Source organism: Tympanuchus pallidicinctus, unplaced genomic scaffold, assembly GCF_026119805.1.
Source record: "Tympanuchus pallidicinctus isolate F22 unplaced genomic scaffold, pur_lepc_1.0 scaffold5, whole genome shotgun sequence".
Classification (NCBI taxonomy): domain Eukaryota; kingdom Metazoa; phylum Chordata; class Aves; order Galliformes; family Phasianidae; genus Tympanuchus; species Tympanuchus pallidicinctus.
In genome coordinates this window covers 62,791,302-62,812,448 of record NW_026294769.1, presented here as the reverse complement: position 1 = coordinate 62,812,448, position 21,147 = coordinate 62,791,302, and the positions used below count along the sequence as shown (strand labels likewise).

Genomic DNA, 21,147 nt, shown 5'->3' with positions numbered 1-21,147 from the left:
CCTGTGAATGCTGCTTTTTCTCTGCTTGGCCATTTCCAGGAAATGTGGTATTACTGAGTTCGTGAAGCTTGATAAAGTTCAGCAAGATGGATTCTATCCTTCCTGTTCTCCGCCAAGAGGAAGCAGACCTGTGCTGCTGTTCCTCTGCCAAGAAATAGCAGACATTATGTTTGCCCATATGGAGCAGCGCTCTGAATTCTTGTGCTTGGAATACAAGTGGAAATCTCTTGTTACTAAAAAGTAAAACAAAGCAACTTGCTCAGAAGCCAGGCTTTTAAGAATGTGAAATAAGCATTCTTTTCTGGATGCCAGGGATAATTTCACGTTCTATTGGATCACTGAACACTTCTTTGCTTCTCTGGGTAATAAAAGCATGCAAAGTACAAAGGGAAAAAAAGGTAACTGCATGAATGATCTTAAAGTGTAATACTGATGAGTGAAAGTAACCTAAGAAATGGAATGGGGCTGTAAAGCTTTGCATTGCTGATAACAGTTGATATTTGCATAGTAACAGTGTTAAAATCCTTCTAAATTGGACCTTCGCCTCCTCTGTGCTGGGAATTTCACTCTGTGAGGTGTGAGGCAATACAACTCATGGCCCTAATATCCCACTGAGTTTCTGAGTCACCTTATTGCTCTGAAATAAAAGCACTTTGGAAAACACAAGCCATCTGTGATGTTAAACACAATTATCTGATTTGCTTTAATAAATGCTCACAAATCACCACCAACTACTTGATGTTTTTCAATGCTGTACTGAGCCATTCACGAGCAGGTAAAGGTCATCATGCTAAGATGTTATCAGCTCTCATCATTATCAAGTTATTATTATCTGCAGTAACACAACTGCTTCCATCTAAATCCTGGACATAGAAGAGTTTTAAAGAAAGAGGTCATTTTTTTTTATCTCTCACCTTCAGAAGAATGCACAAATTATGTTATTGCACTGAAGTCTATGCAATATTGGTTATTACTTATAGCTTCATTCTGCTGGCACTGAGGTAGGTGACAAATGTTAATGTTTTTAAACATCAGCTCCAAGCTCTGTGTTCCACATTCCCCATTGCAAGTCTTCAGTATATTAGGAATTTCCCATTTTTATCCTTTTTGGTTGTTGTCCAGTAATTTGGCCCAAGTGTGATTGGACCACAGTGACTGTTGCAATGAAATATTCTGAACACAAGTCTGGTTGCACCATGCTCAGTATACACCAATGTGCACGCACAGATTACACTCAAGATGGGCTCTGTACACTGGTACATGTCCCATATTGCACAGGTTCATGTATATTTCTCTGAGGAGATCTAGCAAAGCCATGATAATGCTGCCTAAAGTTTCCTCAGATATTATTTCCACCTGAGCCAAAAGCTACCAATATGAATTCAAAATCTATTTTGCATAACTGCAAACGTCTCTAGCTGCCTATCAGGAAGAGTGTATGTGTGTGTTACTGACACAGAGCTCATTGAGGCTCCACAACAGAAATTTCAGTGCACACAAAATCAGTGTGTTGGAGAATGACAAACCAGACATTGTCACCTCAGTCCTTCTAAAGGAGCAACGAATACCAGAAAACATTCCAACTGCAGATAGGATGGGAATGCCTTTGGGACGGAATCCATGGTCAAAACCGATTTACAGAGGGGAAATCGTGCCTGACTAACCTGATAGCCTACAATTAAAAAAGATCAATGTAATGGATAGGGGGACAGCAGTGGATATTATTTATCTTGAATTTGGCAAGGCTTTTAACACTGTGTCCCATAACACCTTCTCAGAAAAACTGATGAAGTACAGACTAGATGAGAAGATGATGACCTACACTGAAAACTGGCTGATGTGATGGGCTTAAAGGGTTGTGATTGGTGACACAAAGTATATTTAAAAGCCAGTCTTCAGTGGTAAACCCCAGCAGACAACAGTGGGTCATTACTGTTGAGTTGTCAATGGCCACAAACTGATACACAGGAAATTCAAAGTACACTTAAGAAACCCTGAAGAGTGACTGAACAGTAACATAAATTACCCAGAGAGGATGTAAAGTCTCCACCCGTGGAGGTATTCAAACAGAATTGGACACAATTCTGAGCAGCCTGCTGTAGCTGCCCCTGTTCTGAGCAGGGACTTTTAGACTCAGTGACCTCCAGAGCTTCCTTCCAGCAGCACCACTTCCATGCTTCTGTGACTGTGGGTTACTGAGAGCACTGAGCTGGTTCTGCCCACATCAAGTTGCAGTTCTGCAAATAATAGCAGAAAGCATTGGTTGTTGTGTTTAAACAAGATATCCAACTGTATTGACTCAGTCTGCTGACCAGTCACACGGCCCAGCTACAAGTGACTGCTTCACAGAAATGTCTACCTCTGCCTATATGCACAGTATCTATTAGATCTGGTTCTTCCATTTTCTTGAGAATTCTTAAGCATTATGTCTCAGTAACTTACACTTCCCAATGGAGAGTCATGAGAGCAGTTTGTTCTACTTTTCTATGAGGAAAAGGGACCCAGGCATTTTTTCAAGTAATTGTAAGTCTCAATCACTGATCTCACATCTCCAGTACTGAAACTGCCAAGCTCTGCATAGGTCTGAGGAGCATTACTTTGCCTTTCCTCTGATGGGGAAAGCTACGGATTCAATATAGTCTTCTAGTCCTTAAGCATCTAGTATAGGAACCTTCTCCCCGTCCTGACACATTCTGAACTTCCTTTGCAACAGCTGCTATTTATGCAGAGCGAAGAAAAGGAATCATGGTCCATGTGTGATTTTCTCTGGAGCCCTGAAGTACAGCAAGTGATAGAGCTCAGAAGATAGAAGGAGATTTCAATATATGCATATAAATCCTCTTTGTACCTTGTCATTCTTACCCATAATGTTTGTTTTACCATCATTGCTTGTCTTAAGCCATTTTGTATCTTCTCTTGAAAACACAGGCACAAGTGATTTATATAGATCTTTGTGGAGATCATACTCTCAGTCCAACGAGATCATTAGTAATAACGGGTGCCTCACTAAAAAGGAAGATAAGTTTATGAACATCCAGCTGTAGATCCCCCATATGAATACATTACTCTCCTCAACTCCTCCTCACTAGCACAACTGCTGACCCCCTGTACATGCAGTCAAACTCTCATCTGCTTCAGTCTTTTTTAAAAGCTGTAGATGTTGATGTAGCTCCTTTCAACCAAGAAGATTAGGAAGCTGTGAATGCCCAGAGAGGAAAAAGAGTCCTAAGAGAATAGTGAGAGGATGTTTACCTGACCCAGGTAAGATGAAATTGATTTATAATATGATATACCTCTAAAAGCCCCTGGGCTCTTCAAACCACCAGAAGAAACTACACTCCACTTGCTAGCACCCGGATTTGGACAACCATACAGTGAATAACAAAAGGTAACTGATAGAGGTAACACTTACCAGTCTTGTTCCAGGTTAGTTTTCAAGCAGAAAGAAAGGCTGTTGCATCAAAAGTTAGCAACAGAGGGTGGGAAAGTAAATCATTGCTTTTCACAGCATTGCTAGATCAGGGTGGTCCCAGCACCGGTAAGAATATAGGATAACTCAGAGCGGATGCTGTGATGCTGCCCAAAGATGAAGGCACTTGGTGTCTGACTGGAGGTTCTTGATTTTCAGATCTTTGTTGAACTGTTGCTATAAGACAGCTCTATGCATGTGTTCAGGCACCCAGAAGAGTAAATCACATTTGAGTCACACCTATATGGCAGAACTGCTTCACTACCAAGGTCATTAGATGAAGACGACTGAGAATTTGACTGTTTTGCATAAATTACTTCACAGCACAAAGGGATGCTTAAGTCTTAAGGACTTGACTTTCTGTAAGATGAAGGGGGAAAATAAAGGAAAATTGATGATGGATGGCAGTGTACCGATGTACACAAGTTCAATGATTTCATTAGCTCTCTTCTTCAAGTAGAGCTGCACTGTTGATGAATGCACTTTCATTTAACATTAGCTGGCTTTAGTCCTACCTAGAAATAATATGAATGGCTATGGGGCTTTTGCTTATTTCATCTGGAGACCTAGAGAAAAATATACAGGAAATGGACTTTTGCTGTGCCTGTTTTAAGGAAGGTTGATATATTTTTAAGAGAAAGTTTAGAAGAAATATGTCTGGAGAAGTCAAGGTAAAAAGGGAAGCAAGGAAGTGTGATTAGAAAGCTCTTTCTAAGCTGAGAAAGCTGGTCGTTTTCTACTCTATAATTTAGTAGGATGTTTTTAGAAAGTTATCTAGCTCTCACTGATGTTTTTGAAGGCTACGCTCAAAACAGATTGTACTTCACCATATATTAATTGAATCAATTTACAGCCTCTTTTCACTAATGAGTGACATACATTAAATTACAATTTGCCTAGTCTTGACCAGAATTGTAGATGTTTTTGATGCTTTTAAATATTGTTAAATACTAGGTTTCACTAGCTATCATGTAACATTAAGTTTCAAAAACTATACCTTTCAACATCTGTCATGCCCTATTTGCTGTCTAGTCATAGCCATAATTTTGCTGTTCTTCATCAGGCACAAAGCTGTAATTAAAAATTACAGGGCTTTTAAAGGGCTTAGTAAAGCTGTACTCACTGGGGATGTCCTCAGGGCCCATAGCTGAAATGCAGTCAGAAATTCAGCATACTAAAGGATGCAGCTCTCCCCATCCACACCACCTGAACTCTGAGCCTTGATTTATTCATAGTATGGCTTCTAACTCATTCTAACCAAGAAAACAACGCTTCCCATATATGTTAGAATCATAGAATCCTTAGAATTGGAAGGGACCATTGAAGGCCAACTAGACTAACTGTCTGCAGTTAGGGAAACGAACAGCTAGATCAGGTTGCTAAAGGCCTGATCCAGCCTTCACTTGTCCCTGTCTCCAGGGACAGGGCATCCACCACATCACTAGGCAGTCTGTTCCAGTGCCTCACCGGAAAAAGACTTTTTCCACCTCATTGTAAAAGACCACGCTCACTGTAAAAGTCTTTTTCCTTCTATCCAACCTAAATCTATCCTCTTTGAGCTAGATGCCATTTCCTCTTCTTCTATAATCACAGATCCTGCTGAAGACTCATTCCCATTCTTTCCTGTAGCTCCCCCTTTGGATACTGAAAGGCCACTCTCAGGTCACCTCAGAACTTTCTCTTCTCCATGCTGAACAGCCCCAGCTTTCTCAGTCTGTCCTCGTGGGAGAGGTATTCCGTCTCTTGGATCATTTTTGTGGCCTTCCTCTGAACATGCTCCAACAGGTCTGTATCTGTCCTGTACTGAGGACTCTGTATTTGGATGCAGTTCTTCGGGTGAGGCCTCACCAGAGCAGAGCAGAGGGGCAGGATCACCTTCTTTGCCCTGCTGGTCATGCTTCTTTTGATGCAGCCCAGGATATGGTTGGCTTTCTGGACTGCCAGAGCACATTGCTGGCTGGTGTCCAGCTTCCTATTAACAGGTGCCCCCAGATCTTTTTCAACAGAGCTGTGTTCAATGCTTTCATCCCTCAGCTTGTATTGGTAATGGGGGTTGCCTTGACTTAGGTGAAAGACTTTGCACTTGGATTTGTTGAACTTTATGATGTGCACCTGGGGTCCTGGGGCCACTGTTCAAGCCTGGCTACTTCTCTCTGGATGGCATCCCATCCCTCAGACATGTCAACCTCACCTCTCAGCTTGATGTCATCAGCAAACTTGCTGAGGGTGAACTCAATCCCACTGTCAATGTCATTGATGCAGACAGTAAAAAGTATTGGTCCCAGCACTGGGACCTGGGGGACATCACCCGTGACTGATCTCCATCCAGACATGGAGCCACTGACCACCACTCTCTGGTCTCAATCCTGCAGCCAGTTCTTCGTTCACTGAACAATCCACCCATGAAATCCATATATTTCCAATTTGAAGAGAAGGATGTTGTGGGGTACTATGCCAAAGGCCTTTCTGAAGTTGAGATAGGTAGATGATGTCAGTGACTCTTCCATTGCCCATTGATGCAGTGACACTATCATGAAAGACCACTGGGTTGGTCAAATATGATTTGTCCTCAGTGAAGCCACGCTGGTTAGCCAGAAAATTACACTAACTACACTCAAATATTGTCATGATTAAATGAAAAAATAATTATTAATAGAATATATTAGCTTAACAAAAAATGTCACCAAAATCACAAAACATTGTACAGTGAATAAAAATTGCTGAAGGTCATGTGTAATATATCAAGAACAATCAAGAACAGCCTGTTGTCTGGCAGAAAGTAGAAGAGTAACAACCCATTTTGTGCATCAGCTGGGATTAGGTGCGTGATTGTGTTGCACTTGGGAATCTGCATATCCTTTAATTATCACTGATAATGCATTGTGACTATGCATACCACTTTGCAGATAGGTGAAAGACAAGGCTGCTTCTCCAGGAAGTGTGTATCTTGACTCATATACAACACAAAGGTTAATAGTTCAACTGCATATGAGAGCAAAGAACAAGCCAGTTCTTCAATGCAATGTCTTGGAAGTTTGTTTTGCAAAACTAACCTGCCTTGAATAATGCTCATTCATTGCTAACAAATCAAAAGAACATGTGAAAATGTTGTCATAGCCTATCTGTATAACATATGCCCTTGTACACTCAGTTCCTTGGCTATTGTCCTCCTGGTTTTATTAATGACTTCTGTGGATGAAGGAGCTCACAGGCTCTTTCCATGTAGAAAGGGAAGGGAAGGGAAGGGAAGGGAAGGGAAGGGAAGGGAAGGGAAGGGAAGGGAAGGGAAGGGAAGGGAAGGGAAGGGAAGGGAAGGGAAGGGAAGGGAAGGGAAGGGAAGGGAAGGGAAGGGAAGGGAAGGGAAGGGAAGGGAAGGGAAGGATTTTTGAGGGAGAAATATCTTCAAGATTTTTGATATCTCAAAACTAAAACAGGGTAGAAATGCAGCGCTGTTTTTCAGACAGCAAACATCACAAAGATGGTAGCAAGATCATTGATCGGCGCAAGACTCAGTCACCGCGTTGCTATCCTCCCCCAGGATTTTGGGCGACCTGGGTGTGGGACAGGATAAGGGGCCGCAGGGAGAGCAGCGTGATGCAGGGCAGCACCTCGCACCTTCAGGTTGGGCACCTGCCAGGCCAAACCAGCACCGCACTCCTGGTGCCTGGCCCTCGCTCGGGACGGAGACACCGGACGCTCCTGAAAGGCCTCGGGCCGAGCGGCACCTGGGCCGCGCGCCGGCGGTGCCGTGTGTGCGGGCAGGGCCCGGACTACGTTTCCCGGCGTGCTGCGGGGCAGAGCGGCCCCGCCCGGCTGTCAGCGGGAGCCGCAGGTTGATCGCGGCGGCCGCAGATGAGCCGAGCCCGCGCGCGGGCGGGGGGGCGGCCGGGGCAGCGCCGTGTCGGCGGCCGGCACACTATGCGAGGCCGGGAGGATGGCGGTGGAAGGTAAGGGCTCCGCGTCCCCGGCTCGCCGTCCCCCCTCGGGGTTCCTCCCCCGTCTCCTCCCCCGGGCGCTCACCTGCGGCGGGGCCGGCGGGGCGAGGTGGCGGCCCTGGAGCTCCGGCCCCGCTCTGCCGCCCGCCTTGCCTCGCCTCGCCTCTCCGCCTCTCCGCCCGGCCCGGCGCCCGCAGCCCGGCAACTTCCCCTCCGGGCCCGCCGCTCCCGGCGGAGCTCCTCCGCCTCTCTCCGCGGTAGCTCCGGCCCTCGTCGCCTCCCGCCGTGCCCTGAGGCCGTGAGCCTGGAGCCCCGAGGCTGCGTGCCCCGCTTCCTTCGCCCCCCGGTCCCCCCGAAGCCCGGTGCCGAGCCCGGCTCCTGGCGCGGTGCCCTGCCCGGGGTGCTGCCCGCCGGCGTCACCTCTTGGGTGCCGGCTCCTGCGGCATTAGGTGCGTGGCCCTGCTCCTTTTGGGATGTTAAAGGAGGGATGTGGATGGAACATGGCAAATCCCCTCCTGCTGTCTGCTTCTCAACTTCCCGCAGTTTTTCCCCAAGGCATTGAGAATTCTTGGCTTCGGGTCCCATCTTGCTTTCTTCCGTGACTGCAGGACAGTTCTAGAGGTTTAGAGTGTGAGAAGCGGCCACCTGTACTCTTCCTGTGCGTACTCTGGGGTCTGTCATTCTTTTTTGGGGGTGAGGTGTGCTCAATTCTGAGCAGCTCTCAGGTGGGCTGATTTCAGTGCTTCTATCTGAGGCTGCATACCACATTGTGACAGCGATGCTGAAGCTGTCTTTTAAGTACTGAAGTGAGCAGCACAAATGAGAGTCAAGCTGAAACTTGGGCCTGCTGAAGGCAGTAACATCCTTGTAAACCAAGTTCTAAGCAAGGTGAACAAAACCACTGTATCTCAATAGATGTCTGTGTACATCTGAAGTTGTCCTTTCTTTAAGACATGCAGGTTCTTTACGCGCAGCGTGCTTTATTGATTAGCATATTTGGAGTAAAAGTGTTTCTCATCCTATGGCAGAAACTTAACTATGTAACTGAGCATGCGTGCCTGATGGTGGGTAAGTAAATGAAATGGGCTGCCATGCACCAGATGGTTCACATGCCAGTTGAACCCCTATTTCAGTGCACTCTCTAATGTCATCCTTCTTTATTCACTTGAACTCCTCATCAGTCTGTTTGCTAGATTTTTTCAGGTCTGAAATAATTCCTCTCGTATCTGCAGTGCCTTCCATCTCAGGCTCTAAAAGCTTTGTAAATATTAATGAAGAAAAGCTCTGCTAAACCTTTGGGAAGCAGTGCTTCTCCTTCCTCTTGAGATGATTTGGGATTTGTTTCCTCTTTAACCCTTTCTTCCCATTTCCTCTCTCTGAGATGCATCCCTGTTGTGAGCTCTCAGAATATGCCTTCTTTCTGTATGTGCTGCTTTTCCCTCGTTTTGATTTTCATCCCTCAATTGTTTTGCCTTCGGACTGCTGTACAACTCTGTTCCCCTCACACTACAACAAGATGACCGCTTACTTCTGCAGCATAGATAGCCACGTGGCTGTGACTACTTTCTGTGGATGTAGTTCATGTAAATTTAAGTTCTTATCCCTAGGTTTCTATTGGGACCACGCTTTGTTGAAGGTGCTTAAAAGCATGCTTTTATCTTAATGTGTGCTCCACAGTATCAATCAAGCTCATGGGTGTGGGCTGTGCTCTTTCCGTGAACTGTGCCTCTTGGCAGGTAACATGTGGAACTTAGGGAGGCTGAGGTTACTTGTCTCTAGTGGCTCCTGTCACTGGAGCATGTGGATCGTGCTCTATCAAAAGGCAAGCTGCTGTAGAATTCTTTAAACTTGAAGAGTTTTGTAGAAAAATGCCAGTTTACTGAACTCAAAGTGTCTTAGAGTCAGGAAACACAAACTGTTTTGTTTCTTTTTCCAGTTGATTTGTTTGTTTTGGTTGGGGGGAAAAATGTTTTCCTGCTTTGCTGCTTAGGAACTTGAGGGCATAACCTTCCGTGCATCAGCTGTAGAAGCTTGGAAATTAGGAAAACCCTGAAAAGCTGGCTTAAGTAAGGCTGTATAGCCTTCATGGTTGGGCTTCCTGGGTCTTTATTTATTTTTAGTGCCACAAAGCTTCTGCACTCTTGGGCCAACCCACTTCTTGTATGGACTCATGTCTGGCACACAACTGGCAGAGAAGGTTGGGTCCCTGGGGCACAAGAGAACCTCAGGTCCTGGAGCATGGCAGTTCCTGCTGGAGCCAGCATCCGCTGTCTGGCCAGTTCTGCCCCTGCTATTGTTCTGGGAAAACGCCCATTCCTCAGCTGCAGCCACGAACCCAGGGACAGGTTTTTGTTTTTTTTTTCCCCTTTCAATTCAGGAACGCTCTGTGTGGCTGAAATGAAAACGCTTTGGGATGTTTAGTTTGTGGAGAATCTTTGAAAGAATCTGATTTTGTGTTAACAACCTGTTGAAGTTTTTCTCAAATTTGACTGTTTTCAGTGCTGTCTTAGAATGAACTACTGGAGTTTGCTTATGGCAACAAATATCTAGAGGTTTACTTAAAGAAAACAAATCTCTTACCAGGATAGTCGACAGAGATAGATTTGCAAATATGAAATAGGAATCTGGAGGGTTCTGGAGTTCTTTGGCAGTTACGTGATATACATACCTGAGCAGGGGTTGAAAAGGATTCAGCCAAAATGGAGTTTGAATGTGGGTCACTGTATTTGTCTCAGAAGAGAGTGTGTGGACTGGGTGGTCCTTCGGGCTGCAGAGTACCAGTGCTTTGGGTGGATGAATGTATCTGTGTCTGCATGGGGAGGGAGCCTGTGCTCCTTAGTATGAGCCCATCTAGATGGGAGCACTGCCAAGGTAAGCCTATTTTTAAACTGAACAGTTTTGACAATGTTCCTTTAAGTGTTTTCTTCCCTCTAGTAAGAATGAAAGAACTAGGTCAGAGCCTGTAGAAAAAGGCTTTTGATCCCTGCGACAGTGTTCTCAGAAATACTTTTTTTTTGCTCTTGTGCAGCAGAGGTAAAGGGGAAGAAAGACACGGTGATTTCCCCCACAATGCTTATTGCACAGGAAAGCAAGAGGCTGACAGCACCCTCCCGATAATGTATGCCTGCAGGTAATCCCACACAGTTCTTTCCCATCTCCTGCAGCTCTGACCTGTGGTATCTTTAAGGTTCCTCAGCAAAAGAAAAAAAAAAAAAAGACAACACAAAACTTAATTATATTAGGGAATTGTTTCCTACTAAACATTTAGTGAAGTTCAGTCTAATGTCTTCTGTGCATGGGATTTAGAAAGTATAGGTATTTGTTCACTGCTAGTCTCCTCCTGAAAGCTGATGAGAAAATAAATTCTCTACTGTACTGTGGTTTTTCTCGTGCTATTGACGCTTGGATATGCCTACCAAAGAACATTTTTCACTAAGAAGTGGTGTCTTGCTGACATAAAATGACAGACTCTGCCCTTGCTCCTATGTGATCCTGAAGGAGACTGGAGACTCACAGGATGTGGGACAGTTCTGGGGTATGGAGTCAAGGTTAACTGCTGCAGGACTGAAGTTATCTGCAGCCTGTGACCAACTTCTGTCCAACCAGTCTTGAATTTTAGCAATTTGACATACTTGGGTGGAAAGCCTTTGGGACTTAGTCAGCTCCAGCAGATAATCATAGAATGGCCTGGGTTGAAAAGGACCTCAGTGATCATCCAGTTTCAACCCCCCTGCTGTGTGCAGGGTCATCAACCAGCAGACCAGGCTGCCTGGAGCCACATCCAGCCTGGCCCTGAATGTCTCCAGAGCCTCCTTGGGCAATCTGTTCCAGTGCGTCACTACCCTCTGTGTGAAAAACTTCCTCCTAATATCTAACCTAAACCTCTCATCTCAGTTTAAAACCATTCCCCCTTGTCTTATCACTACCCACCTTTGTAAACAGTTCCCCTTCCTGTTTATATGCTCCCTTCAAGTATTGGAAGGCCACAATGAGGTCTCCCTGGCGCCTTCTCTTCTCCAAGCTAAACAAGCCCACTTCCCTCAACCTTTCCTCATAGGAGAGGTACTCCTCAGATCATCTCAGTGCCCTCCTCTGGACCCACTCCAAGAGCTCCACGTCCTTCCTGCACTGGGGGCTCCAGGTCTGGTTGCAGTACTGCAGATGGGGCCTCACAAGAGCTGAGCAGAGGGGGACGATCACCTCCCTCTCCCTGCTGGCCACCCCTTTTTTAGTGCAGCCCAGAACACAGTTGGCCTTCTAAGTGCTGCTGTGTGTTTCCTCACAGACTTGAGATATGGTGAGCTCATAACTTGCAAAACCAACTCTGCTGAGAATGTTAAAGTGAGTTCAGAACCATCAGAAAGACAGCTTTGAAGCAAATTTTAGTGTAGTGACCTGTGGTGCTGTTCTAGGATGTGCTCCAAAGTTCAGCTGTCTCAACAAGTATTCAGTTATTCAACATTGCCTAATTCCTAGGCCCAGTCTAGGCTCAGGTTAGATGTGTGCACACCTAAATTTCCACGGAATCTAATCTGACAGATGGGTTTTCAGCATACTTAATTGCCTGCTGAGCAAGTAAGTCACAGACCCTGTCACTCAAAAATAGCTTTCCTCCATTGCTCTTGTTTTCTGTAATAGTTTCTAACCCCTCCTTAGCTTGAGGGACTCAAATATGGCTTGGAAAGAGCTGCCAGTTGGAGGCAGAGCTGATATGTGTCTCTGCCTCTCCATCTGGATTGCAGATTGCAACAGAGGAGATCAACAGGACCACAGGTGTAGCAGAGGAGATTGGTAGGACCGGGATGCGCAGGACGAGCAGGACACCTGAACCGCAGCTTTTCATCTTTGTGCTGTTTCTCTATGTAACTTAGTGACCATTTATTGTAGCAGTGCATCAGCAGTTTTGAGGTTCTAGACTGGAACACAGCAGTGCTCTCAGCCCTTTTCACCTGGCAGCCTTGCTGTTGGCTTGTAACATCCCTTCTATCTAACTCAGCAACAGCACAACTTCAGAAGACAGGGGTTCCTATTGTGCTCTCACCCCAGTATGCATACAGCTTGGTGGCCAAGTGCTCCCCTGCACTGAACCCCTGCTTAGGTCTTTCTTGTCTGAGTTGCTACCTTTGCAAAGTCAACTTCATCACAGTTCATTGCATCTGTCTTAAAAAAGACAGAGAGTTAACAATCCCTTTCCAGAGGTATACTGTAGCAATCTAAAGCCAGAAGTCTGTTTTGGACTGCAAGTTCTCATTTTGAGCAGGTACTCTACTTGGGCATCGTACAGGGAGAGACTACAAGTTCAGGAGGTGCATTTTGTGGCAATCAGGTACCCCCAAATTAAGTTGTGGTGACAGAAAATGGCTTTATGCTGAAGTCTCTTTGGGTGTATTTAGACTGAGTGGTAAGTGGATATGATTGCAGGTTTTGTAGTCATTTTCCTCTACCTGCTTTCAGAAGTGAATCTGTATTAGGCAGGAATCAAGATAGTTTGGCCTTGGTACCTGGCTGTGTTTTCTTTGGATAAGATTTGATTGTAGTGTAAGAGTGTACCTGAGAACTCAGAAGTGCTTTCAGGTCAACTAACGTAGATACAATTCCATGAGTGTTAGTTCTTAGCCTTTAATATGTTTTGAAGACTCTATAGCTTCAGGAGAACACTACATTGAAACAGCCAATTTATATCAATGAATGGAATCCCAACACAAGGATAAAACTTATTTAGTGGTAGTGATGATGATGTATGAGTGAAGGAAAGGTGCTTTGAAAGCTCACTTTCTCCAGAATAGAAAGAAAGGCTAGTAACTGAAGACGGATACACATTACTTGAAAGCACTGACAAAGCTGGCGCTGTAATAGCCCACGTTTATTGCTTAAATGGAACTTATCAAATGGAATTTTTCCGAAGTATTTTTTTTTCCCCTGAGATGTCCAAGTAAGGTAAGTAAATAACTTACCTTAGTTGTGTCATGTTGTTCCTCAGTTACCTCAGTATATGAGGCCAAGGCAAGCTGTATAGAGCCTCTGTCTTGGACTTTGCAGGACTGCTTGGTAACAAGGGTTATGGAAGGAGGGCAGCAGTGAAGAGCACTGTAGGTAAGGCACTGTAGCTGGGTGGTGTCAGAACTGCAGATTGGTGCAGGTTTTTCAGCTAATAACACTAGAGAGGATTATATCAAAAACATCTTCCAAGGCTTACCAGTGAGTGTGAATGTAACTGTCTGGAGATAACTTTGAGCTACTGTTTTGCCGATTGGACTTCTGAAGTGATGAAGCTAGCTTGCAGAAGTGTTAGAGGGCAGCTGCTTAGTGCACTGCATGTTGAGTTTCTAGGTCAGGGATGCCCTGTCCCACCTTTCTGTTCTGTCTTTTTGCTCAGAGGATATGGTCTTTGAGGCAAGAACTCTCTTTTCTGTGAAAAAGAGATCCTGAGGTGGTTAGTCTGAACAATCCTATTGTGAGTTATTTCTCATGAAGGCTGTTGCCTTTGACTGGATACAGGTATTTATCTTGAAGATAAACAGTTGAACAACTCATCATTCAGTTATTTGCTCAAAGCATGCAGAGAATGTAATTCTGAAAGGTGCCAAAGGCAAAGATGGAGAGAAGGGCCAGAAAATTGAGTAATCTTGAAGTCTTCTGTAACCATGTTGTTCATCAAAATAGGAAAAAGAAATATGAGGAAGAGCTCAAAACAAAGCAAGAAACTTTTTTTTTTTTTTTTTTTTTTAAATCATTGCATATTGTTCTTCTATTTTGAATACTCTGTGCAGCATTGATTGCTGCACCCCAAAAAAGACTGGAAATAGTACATAAAAGAGCGTTCAGCTGGTGAGAGATCTGGTGTGTGTTTTGAGGGAAGAGTCTGATTCCGTAGCCTGAAAACGAGATGGCCATGAAGAGAACCCTTAGACATTGACGAATGGTTTGGAGAAGGTGAAAAAGGAACTAATTTACAAGACAGAACAATGAAGGCATTGGATTTTTAAGAATAAAAGTAATTTAAATAAAAAACAAAAAACCGACTCTTCTAACACGGTGCCTTGGGTGCAGCCTTCAACCTTAGGCCGCTCTTAACCTGCCACAGAAAAGAAAAGTCATATGCACTGCTCTTGCATCATTCCCTTAAGCATACAGAGCTAGACTTTGTCTGATCCTTCCTGAACACTTCTGTGAGAAATTCTGAATGCACACAAGATGAGCTAGACTTTCTCACTACAGGAACAGTAACCAAGAGGAGGATTGGTTCAGGGCAGCCCAGAAGGACCTGAGGAGGTGGGGAGTTGGACACTGTGTTGCAAGAATCTGAACAGATGGCAGTGTGTAAGATGTATATTGGGAAAAGGAAGCTACATAAAAATTGATACTGCACCATAAGAAGAACTGTCTGCTATATCAGGCCAATGGGACTGGGGTACAAATAGAAGTGGGGCCTAGATTTAAGCTGCAGCTGTAGAAATGGCATCCTGGAAAATGCTGCTTCCCCATATCAGGTAGAGATGGAAGCTGCTGTACTGCAGTGCTGAAGTGAGCTGAAGATGGTCCAGTCCAACAAACCTTTGGGGACCCTGAAGCAGATCTGCTCTATACGTCTTACCCTTACCTGCCTATGGCATGAGCCACTAATATTGTTCCCTTGTCTCTGCACAGTGGCCTCGTTCTCTCTCCAGAGGCATTCTGTGGCAGCAGGGCTACGAAGCGGATGGTAAGGGAGCTGCTGTCACTGACATCATCCATCCGTCAACTAAACTTGGCTTTGAAGAGCAGATTCGTGACTCTGGACAGCAAGAGTTCCCTCACATATGTGCTGCTCCTGGAAGCAAGCAGATGCGCAGCAGGCCTGAGTGTGTGCTGAAGTCACCTCTGCATTCAGTTACACAATTGAGAATGCTTACGGGGAATATGTGGCTGAACAGGAATAGGGCTTGAGGAAGATATTCAGCGTGGACTGTAGCCTTTCTTTAATGCAGTCCTGTCCATTTCCATCTGACATGGAACCTTGACAGCTTAATACTCTTGAGACAAAAACTAATATCACTACTTATCTCCATTCCCCTGTGCGTTTGCTTTCCTCTGCCCTGTTTCTGTGGGTTTGCTGTGGTTTTGGTGTGTTTTTCTTTTTGGGGGAGGGGATTTTAGTTGAGTTGATTTGTCTCTCTGCAAATAATCTAGTAAAAGGAAGAAACAGACTTTTCATAATGCTGTTTCAGAAAAGAAAAGAAAGAAGAATTTTAACGCGTGTAAATAGAAGCTTTCTCCTGGATCACCCTCTGGCAAAATAATTTCCTGCTTTCATCTAATGGTTTGTTGCTATGTGGACCAGCTGTGGTACTGGAGGGAGTAGGATGCAGTGGTAGAGTAAGCAGTAGGAGGTGAAGGATTTTACTGGGGGAAGGAAAGAAGATGTTTCTAGGCTGTTTCACTAAATGTACAGAGGATGGGATGACCTTGAAGAACTCAGCGGTGGTTGAAAGCAACCTCTGAATTCCCATGTGTTCAGCAAATACCAGCTTTCCTTAGATGCAGCAGGGCAATGGCAGAGATCCGAGACGTGTGACTGGGATGGGGCACCTCTGATGCAGTAGTACTGACTTATGTGCATCTGAGCTGGGCTTAGTAGGCTGCATGGGCCTGGTTTGTGGTAGACTGTGAGGAGCTAATCTGTGAAGCAGAAATATTTAGAAGGTACTCATCTGGTGGCTACGAGAGAAATTCTTGCCAGGAATACTGGAACTACTGAAGACTACTTTCTCACCCAACTACAGCATTTGTTTTCAATCCACTTCCTCTCCAAGTTCACTGTCAAGACATCAGCAGGCAGCAAACAGTGGTATTGCCTCTGGAGATGTCACCAGTCAACTGATGACAGACAGTTGATGTCTGGTGGATGCTTTTTCTCCATTGAGGGCATTCGTGTAGCTCTTCCTCTCTACCTACCTATTGATTTGTGTTCAATGTACGTAGGCCTCTCACTCCTGTAACAATGCCCTTGACTGGAACTCTGTGCATCTTGCAGACCTACTAGATGTCCAGAGGAGTTGTTTCACTTTTCAGGATAAACTTTATAGCTTATTAACAAGGAATGAAAGTAATTGTTAATTTGTTTTGCAGTCAGTTGTTCAAAATATGTTTTTGTAAACATGCAGTATGTGTTACTTGCTTTCTTTTTTAATTTTTACTCTAAGATCCATTTTGCTTTGGGGTAATTCATTCTCAACAGTCCCCTTCTTTGCCAGTGTTATCTTCTTTGTAACCTTGCTGGGTCTGGGATAGACGTGTCTTATTCACTGAACTGGGCTGGTTTTCAATGAGCCTCTGTTGCTAGTGTGAATTCAAGAGCAGCTTGCACCAATTGTATGCTTATTAAAATAGAATGAGAAAATGCTTCAGAAATAATTTGGCTGCTCAGTCGTTGTCTCTGCTTTTCATCACACAATCCTGTTGCTGTTACAAAAGGCAGAACTTGCATTGCTGAGGCTCCAAGGCCTGTCTGGTGTACTGACAGTATGCAGGCTGTCTCCTGAAGAGCAGGTGGAACAGAAACATCTTTGTTTAGTAGCACTGCTAAAACCTATGGAATAAGAAATGGAAAGTGGATGCTGCCATATAAAAGATGAACAGGTAGTTTCCAGTAGGAAAGTTGTCAAAAATGCAGGACCATGTGAAGTGTGGTTTGGGAAGGAATGGTGTGTAGTGGTGCTTGGTTTGATACCATGGAGTAAATCCACAGTTGCACTTGCTTTACACTTTGTCTAGCTGTCCATGTCTGAGCTTTGAACCCAAACCTCCTGGTGCAACTCATCAGTAGTGGCACTTTGCAAAACTCCCCACAGCTCAGCCCTGCCACAGCCTATTTGTAGCTGCTTAATGCTGATTTTTGCTGCTGACCAACAGATGCAGATGGCTACGCGCCTGTGGTACTTTAACAAAATCCTTTGGGACTTCAGCCTTCAAAGAGTTTTCTGGTGAACCCACATTACCTGTATTGAAGTTGAAAAAAAGATCCTGAATGACTTGGGCTTCTTGGTTCTGTGTGGCTACTACTGATGTGCTGGCTACTAGCTAGGCAGATCAGAGCAACTGAGATCTTGAAGGCAGTTTGTCAGTGGGTTGCCTACACTGTTTACTAGGTACCAACATAAGTAGCAGGTTGCATTTATATGAGACTTAGGTTACAGCTTCAGCTGGTCCAAACTAATGGGTTGATGGAACTGTGCTAGTTTACATTAGCTGGATGTATGGATAAATAATTCCTATGGGTGAAAGTTAGACAGTTTCTCAAAACTAGAAGCTGATTCAGAAGGCGGATGATCCTAGCTTCCAGAAATTTGGGAGGAGATGCAGATCCTTCTGGCTTATTTGGTCAATTTGAGCATCAGTTCCCATCTGGAAATCTGTTTTCTATGTGAATGTCTCTCTGCAGCTGACCGACCCAGTTAGAGTGGTTTGTGACTGATACCAGGCAAGAACTCTGGAGAAATGCAACGCTCAGAAGTATACAGCTGCCTAACTGAGAAGCTGACTGCAGAATGTTGCATGGTTGGAGCTCTTGCTTTTGGTGAAGGACCAAGCAAAAATGGAAAGGTTGAGTAGAGTGAGAGCTGCTGTCCTCAGGGTCTTGCTGGATGCTCTCTTCTGGAAAGAACTGTTCAATCTTTGTGACTCTGATGCTGGGGTATAGAGTCCTCACTGTGTCTGACCTGAGTTTGTTCACGTTCCATCTGTATGGACTAACTTCTGCCCTTTCCTAAGGTAACGGCATTTTATGATGGGAATGGTAGGTGGCTTGTATGGACTTACCTCCTAGCATTGTGCAGCCAAGCTGTGGCATGAGTACATAAAAGAAAACTTGCATATTTGTAAGTATTTGATGTTTGAAAGTTTTCTAAGAATTTAGAGGTTGGATGGGTCTCTGCTGTGCCTGCTTTTTGCCTCAAAAGAGAAAAAGCTAGCACATGACTGTGATGCATGCAGAACACGGCAGATGAGTAAGAAGATGCTATTTTTACTCAATCACTTTTCAGAATAGAGCAATTGTTATTGCATGTAACTCGAGTTCTTGCCAAATCTACTTTAATGTAGTCTTAATTGATCTGCTTAAAATTTTAAGCAACCAGCAGTATTCCCACTGAAACAGGTAGTTCAGACACGTTTGACACAGGAGGCAGTGGAGCACGCAGAGGTAGCGGCTGATGGTAGATTTGATCATATAAGCCTGGAGCTCACAGATGGAGAGATTGAGACTTCCCATCTGGCCCTGCACAAAGCTGGGTGTATCAAGGCTGTCTTTTGAAGAGAGCCTTCAGGCTTTCGCAAGACAAGGTTTACAGAGTATCCTCAAGTGAAAGGGAGGGCCTCCTCCCAGATGCCAGTAGCTTGCTGTGGCTCTTGGTGACTTTCGTGTACCATCAGGCACGCTCAGACAAGCTGTTTCTTGGCTGCTTGCCATCTGTGAGGCAAACATGTATGGGAGGAAGGCAGCTAGGGAAGCAGAGCATTCACAGTGCCCTGCAAGCTCTCTTAGAGCTGCGTATGCATGCATTGAGGGCTCTGTGTGGGTGCAGAGCTCTGCTCATGTAGCAGCTCCTTTAGGGCAATGAATTTGCCTGCTCTGTCTGCACAAAAAGGACTTGGATTTGTGTTCTAGTGTGTGAGAAAGCAGTGTTGGATTTATTCATTTCCTTTCGTAGTTTTTTTTTTTTTTGGGGGGGGGGGGGGGGCAGATGTGGTCATTTCCTCATTTTTGGGTGCCCAATCTGCTGTTATCTCACAGTTTCTGCTTCTCATAACTTGGCAGATCTAAGCAGTCTTTCCTTCGAAGTTATTGGAAAAAAGGCTATTTTCCTGTAGATTCAGCTCTACTATTGAGCTAGGCTTACAAGAGCACTTAAGTACCTTTGTTTTAAATAATAGGCAGTTTTTTTCTAAATGTTATCTGTAGATCTGTGTCATTGTATGCCAACGCCATTCATCATGTGCCTGTTGCTGGGCTGCACAGAACACCAAGCCTTTCTCCTCAATAGTAATAAGTTCCCACCACAGAAAGCTTTCAATCCACATGAAGTAATAATTGTTGGGAAACCTGATTAGCTGTTAGATGGGGTTTTCAGAACAGGGCTAACTGGTGGGCATAACGGGAAAGGAGAGCTTCAGTGACTTGAAACTGGATGATGAATTGTATTTCTGAAACATATGGATGATGTATGGAAGAATACTGGAAGATGTTCTACTTCAAAACATGATGATACTGCTGATGCAGTGTTAGGCTCATAGTGATGTGGAAGTAGAAGTCTCTGTAGACTTTTGTTATCTGGGAGTGCTGAAGTGGGTTCGATCCATCAGAGGGAAGTTCTGAGACTGTAAGGTTATTGTCAAGGCAGTGGCATGGGGAAGTGACCTGAATGCGGTAGGTGGGATGATCTAACATTAGCCAAGACCAGGAGGAGGACAGGTAAGAGTCTGGAGAAGTGTTTTAGCAAGAAATTCCTTTGTCTTTATTTAAAGAGAATCTTTTTTTTTTTTTTTTCAGATGAATGTTAATTCCCAGAAGAGATGAGCTTTACAATTAACAAGAGTCAGCTGAGATGAGAGAAGTTCAGTTGTGATAAAGTTAATGAATTGAGATCTCTGTAAGAGCTGCGCAGTTCAGTCCTACAAGTCAAGCCTCATAGCTGTCAGCCCTCCTGTGCCTCTGTATAGCCAATCTTGATGTTTAGAGCTGGCCTTATCTAGCTGAAATTATATCAGATGCTAGTTTAAGTAGAGGGCATGTTTTTACTGACCAAGCCTTGACCTTTTTGCCTGCTTTTAACAAGTCTTAAAAGAGCAATTATGATTTGTACTGCACATTTAAAGAGAGAAAAGTTCCACCTCTGCTTGCTGTAGAGCTGGATATATGGAATTTCTATGCAGTAACAGGAATAAGACCATGCAAGCAACTTCCCTTCTTCTGCGTAGCTGAGTTGGAGTTTATGCTGGAAAAGGCTCAATTGAGCTGACTACCTGTCAGTGGCTCATGACAAAGAGATATTAGCTTTGCCAACTGACTGGAATGATGCTTATTCTCACTTACACAGTTGTTCCTTTTGTGTTGGCCTTCTCCCTGTGCTGAGGCTCTGCTGTGCCCTCCTGAAGGAATGCAGCCAGCCTAGGCTTAGAGGTAAGCCAAGGCTGCAATGAGGGGAAAGAAAGGAAGAAAGAGATGAGCTCTTTCCTTCTCCCCCTGCAAAAGAAAAGAAAAGAAAAGAGTTATCGTTTTCTCCCAACCTGATATCAGTAGCTAGGAAACAAATCTTTTCTGAGGCAGTCCATGCTGCTTTTAAACAATCAACTCTTTTCAGTAAAAAGATAATGGGGGTGTATGTATTTGCCAGCAGCCTCTCCGATTTATGTTTTCCTCCTGTATCCTGAAGGAGCACAATATAAAGCATTGCTGTACAATGCTTTACATTTGTTACTCCTGAAAGAATAACAAGCTAAGAGTCAAGCAGCACCTTGCCGCCTGATTCATGTATTTCTTAAGCCATCCAGGTGATGATACCATGTTATCAAAAATCTGGATCATTTGTTCCCTGTAATCACAGTGAATCGCTGCTGTAACCTAGAAGGCTTTCTAGTTCATCCCACCTTCCTCCCCAGTGTGTATTGTCCAGAGCCCACTGGGAAGGGATGAGCAGTTCACAGAAAGCTTGCTGCTGGAGTGATCTTCCAGCTGGAGTGAAAGCCTGCTGTGCTTTGTGATTTCTC

At 44.5% G+C, this 21,147-nt stretch overlaps 1 protein-coding gene across 6 annotated transcripts in view; it reads left to right on the top strand.

The window, feature by feature from the left end:
• Positions 1-7,285: 7,285 nt before the first annotated feature.
• SAMD12 (sterile alpha motif domain containing 12) overlaps positions 7,286-21,147 on the top strand; it is a 170,696-nt gene continuing 156,834 nt past the window's right edge. For all 6 annotated transcript variants that reach the window (XR_008211132.1, XM_052703656.1, XM_052703657.1 and 3 more), the window contains exon 1: positions 7,286-7,416. Coding sequence is in view for 5 of the 6 variants with exons in the window: in XM_052703656.1 (XP_052559616.1) it covers positions 7,404-7,416 (13 nt within the window). In the remaining variant the exon portion in view is untranslated. The remainder of the gene's footprint in view (positions 7,417-21,147) is intronic.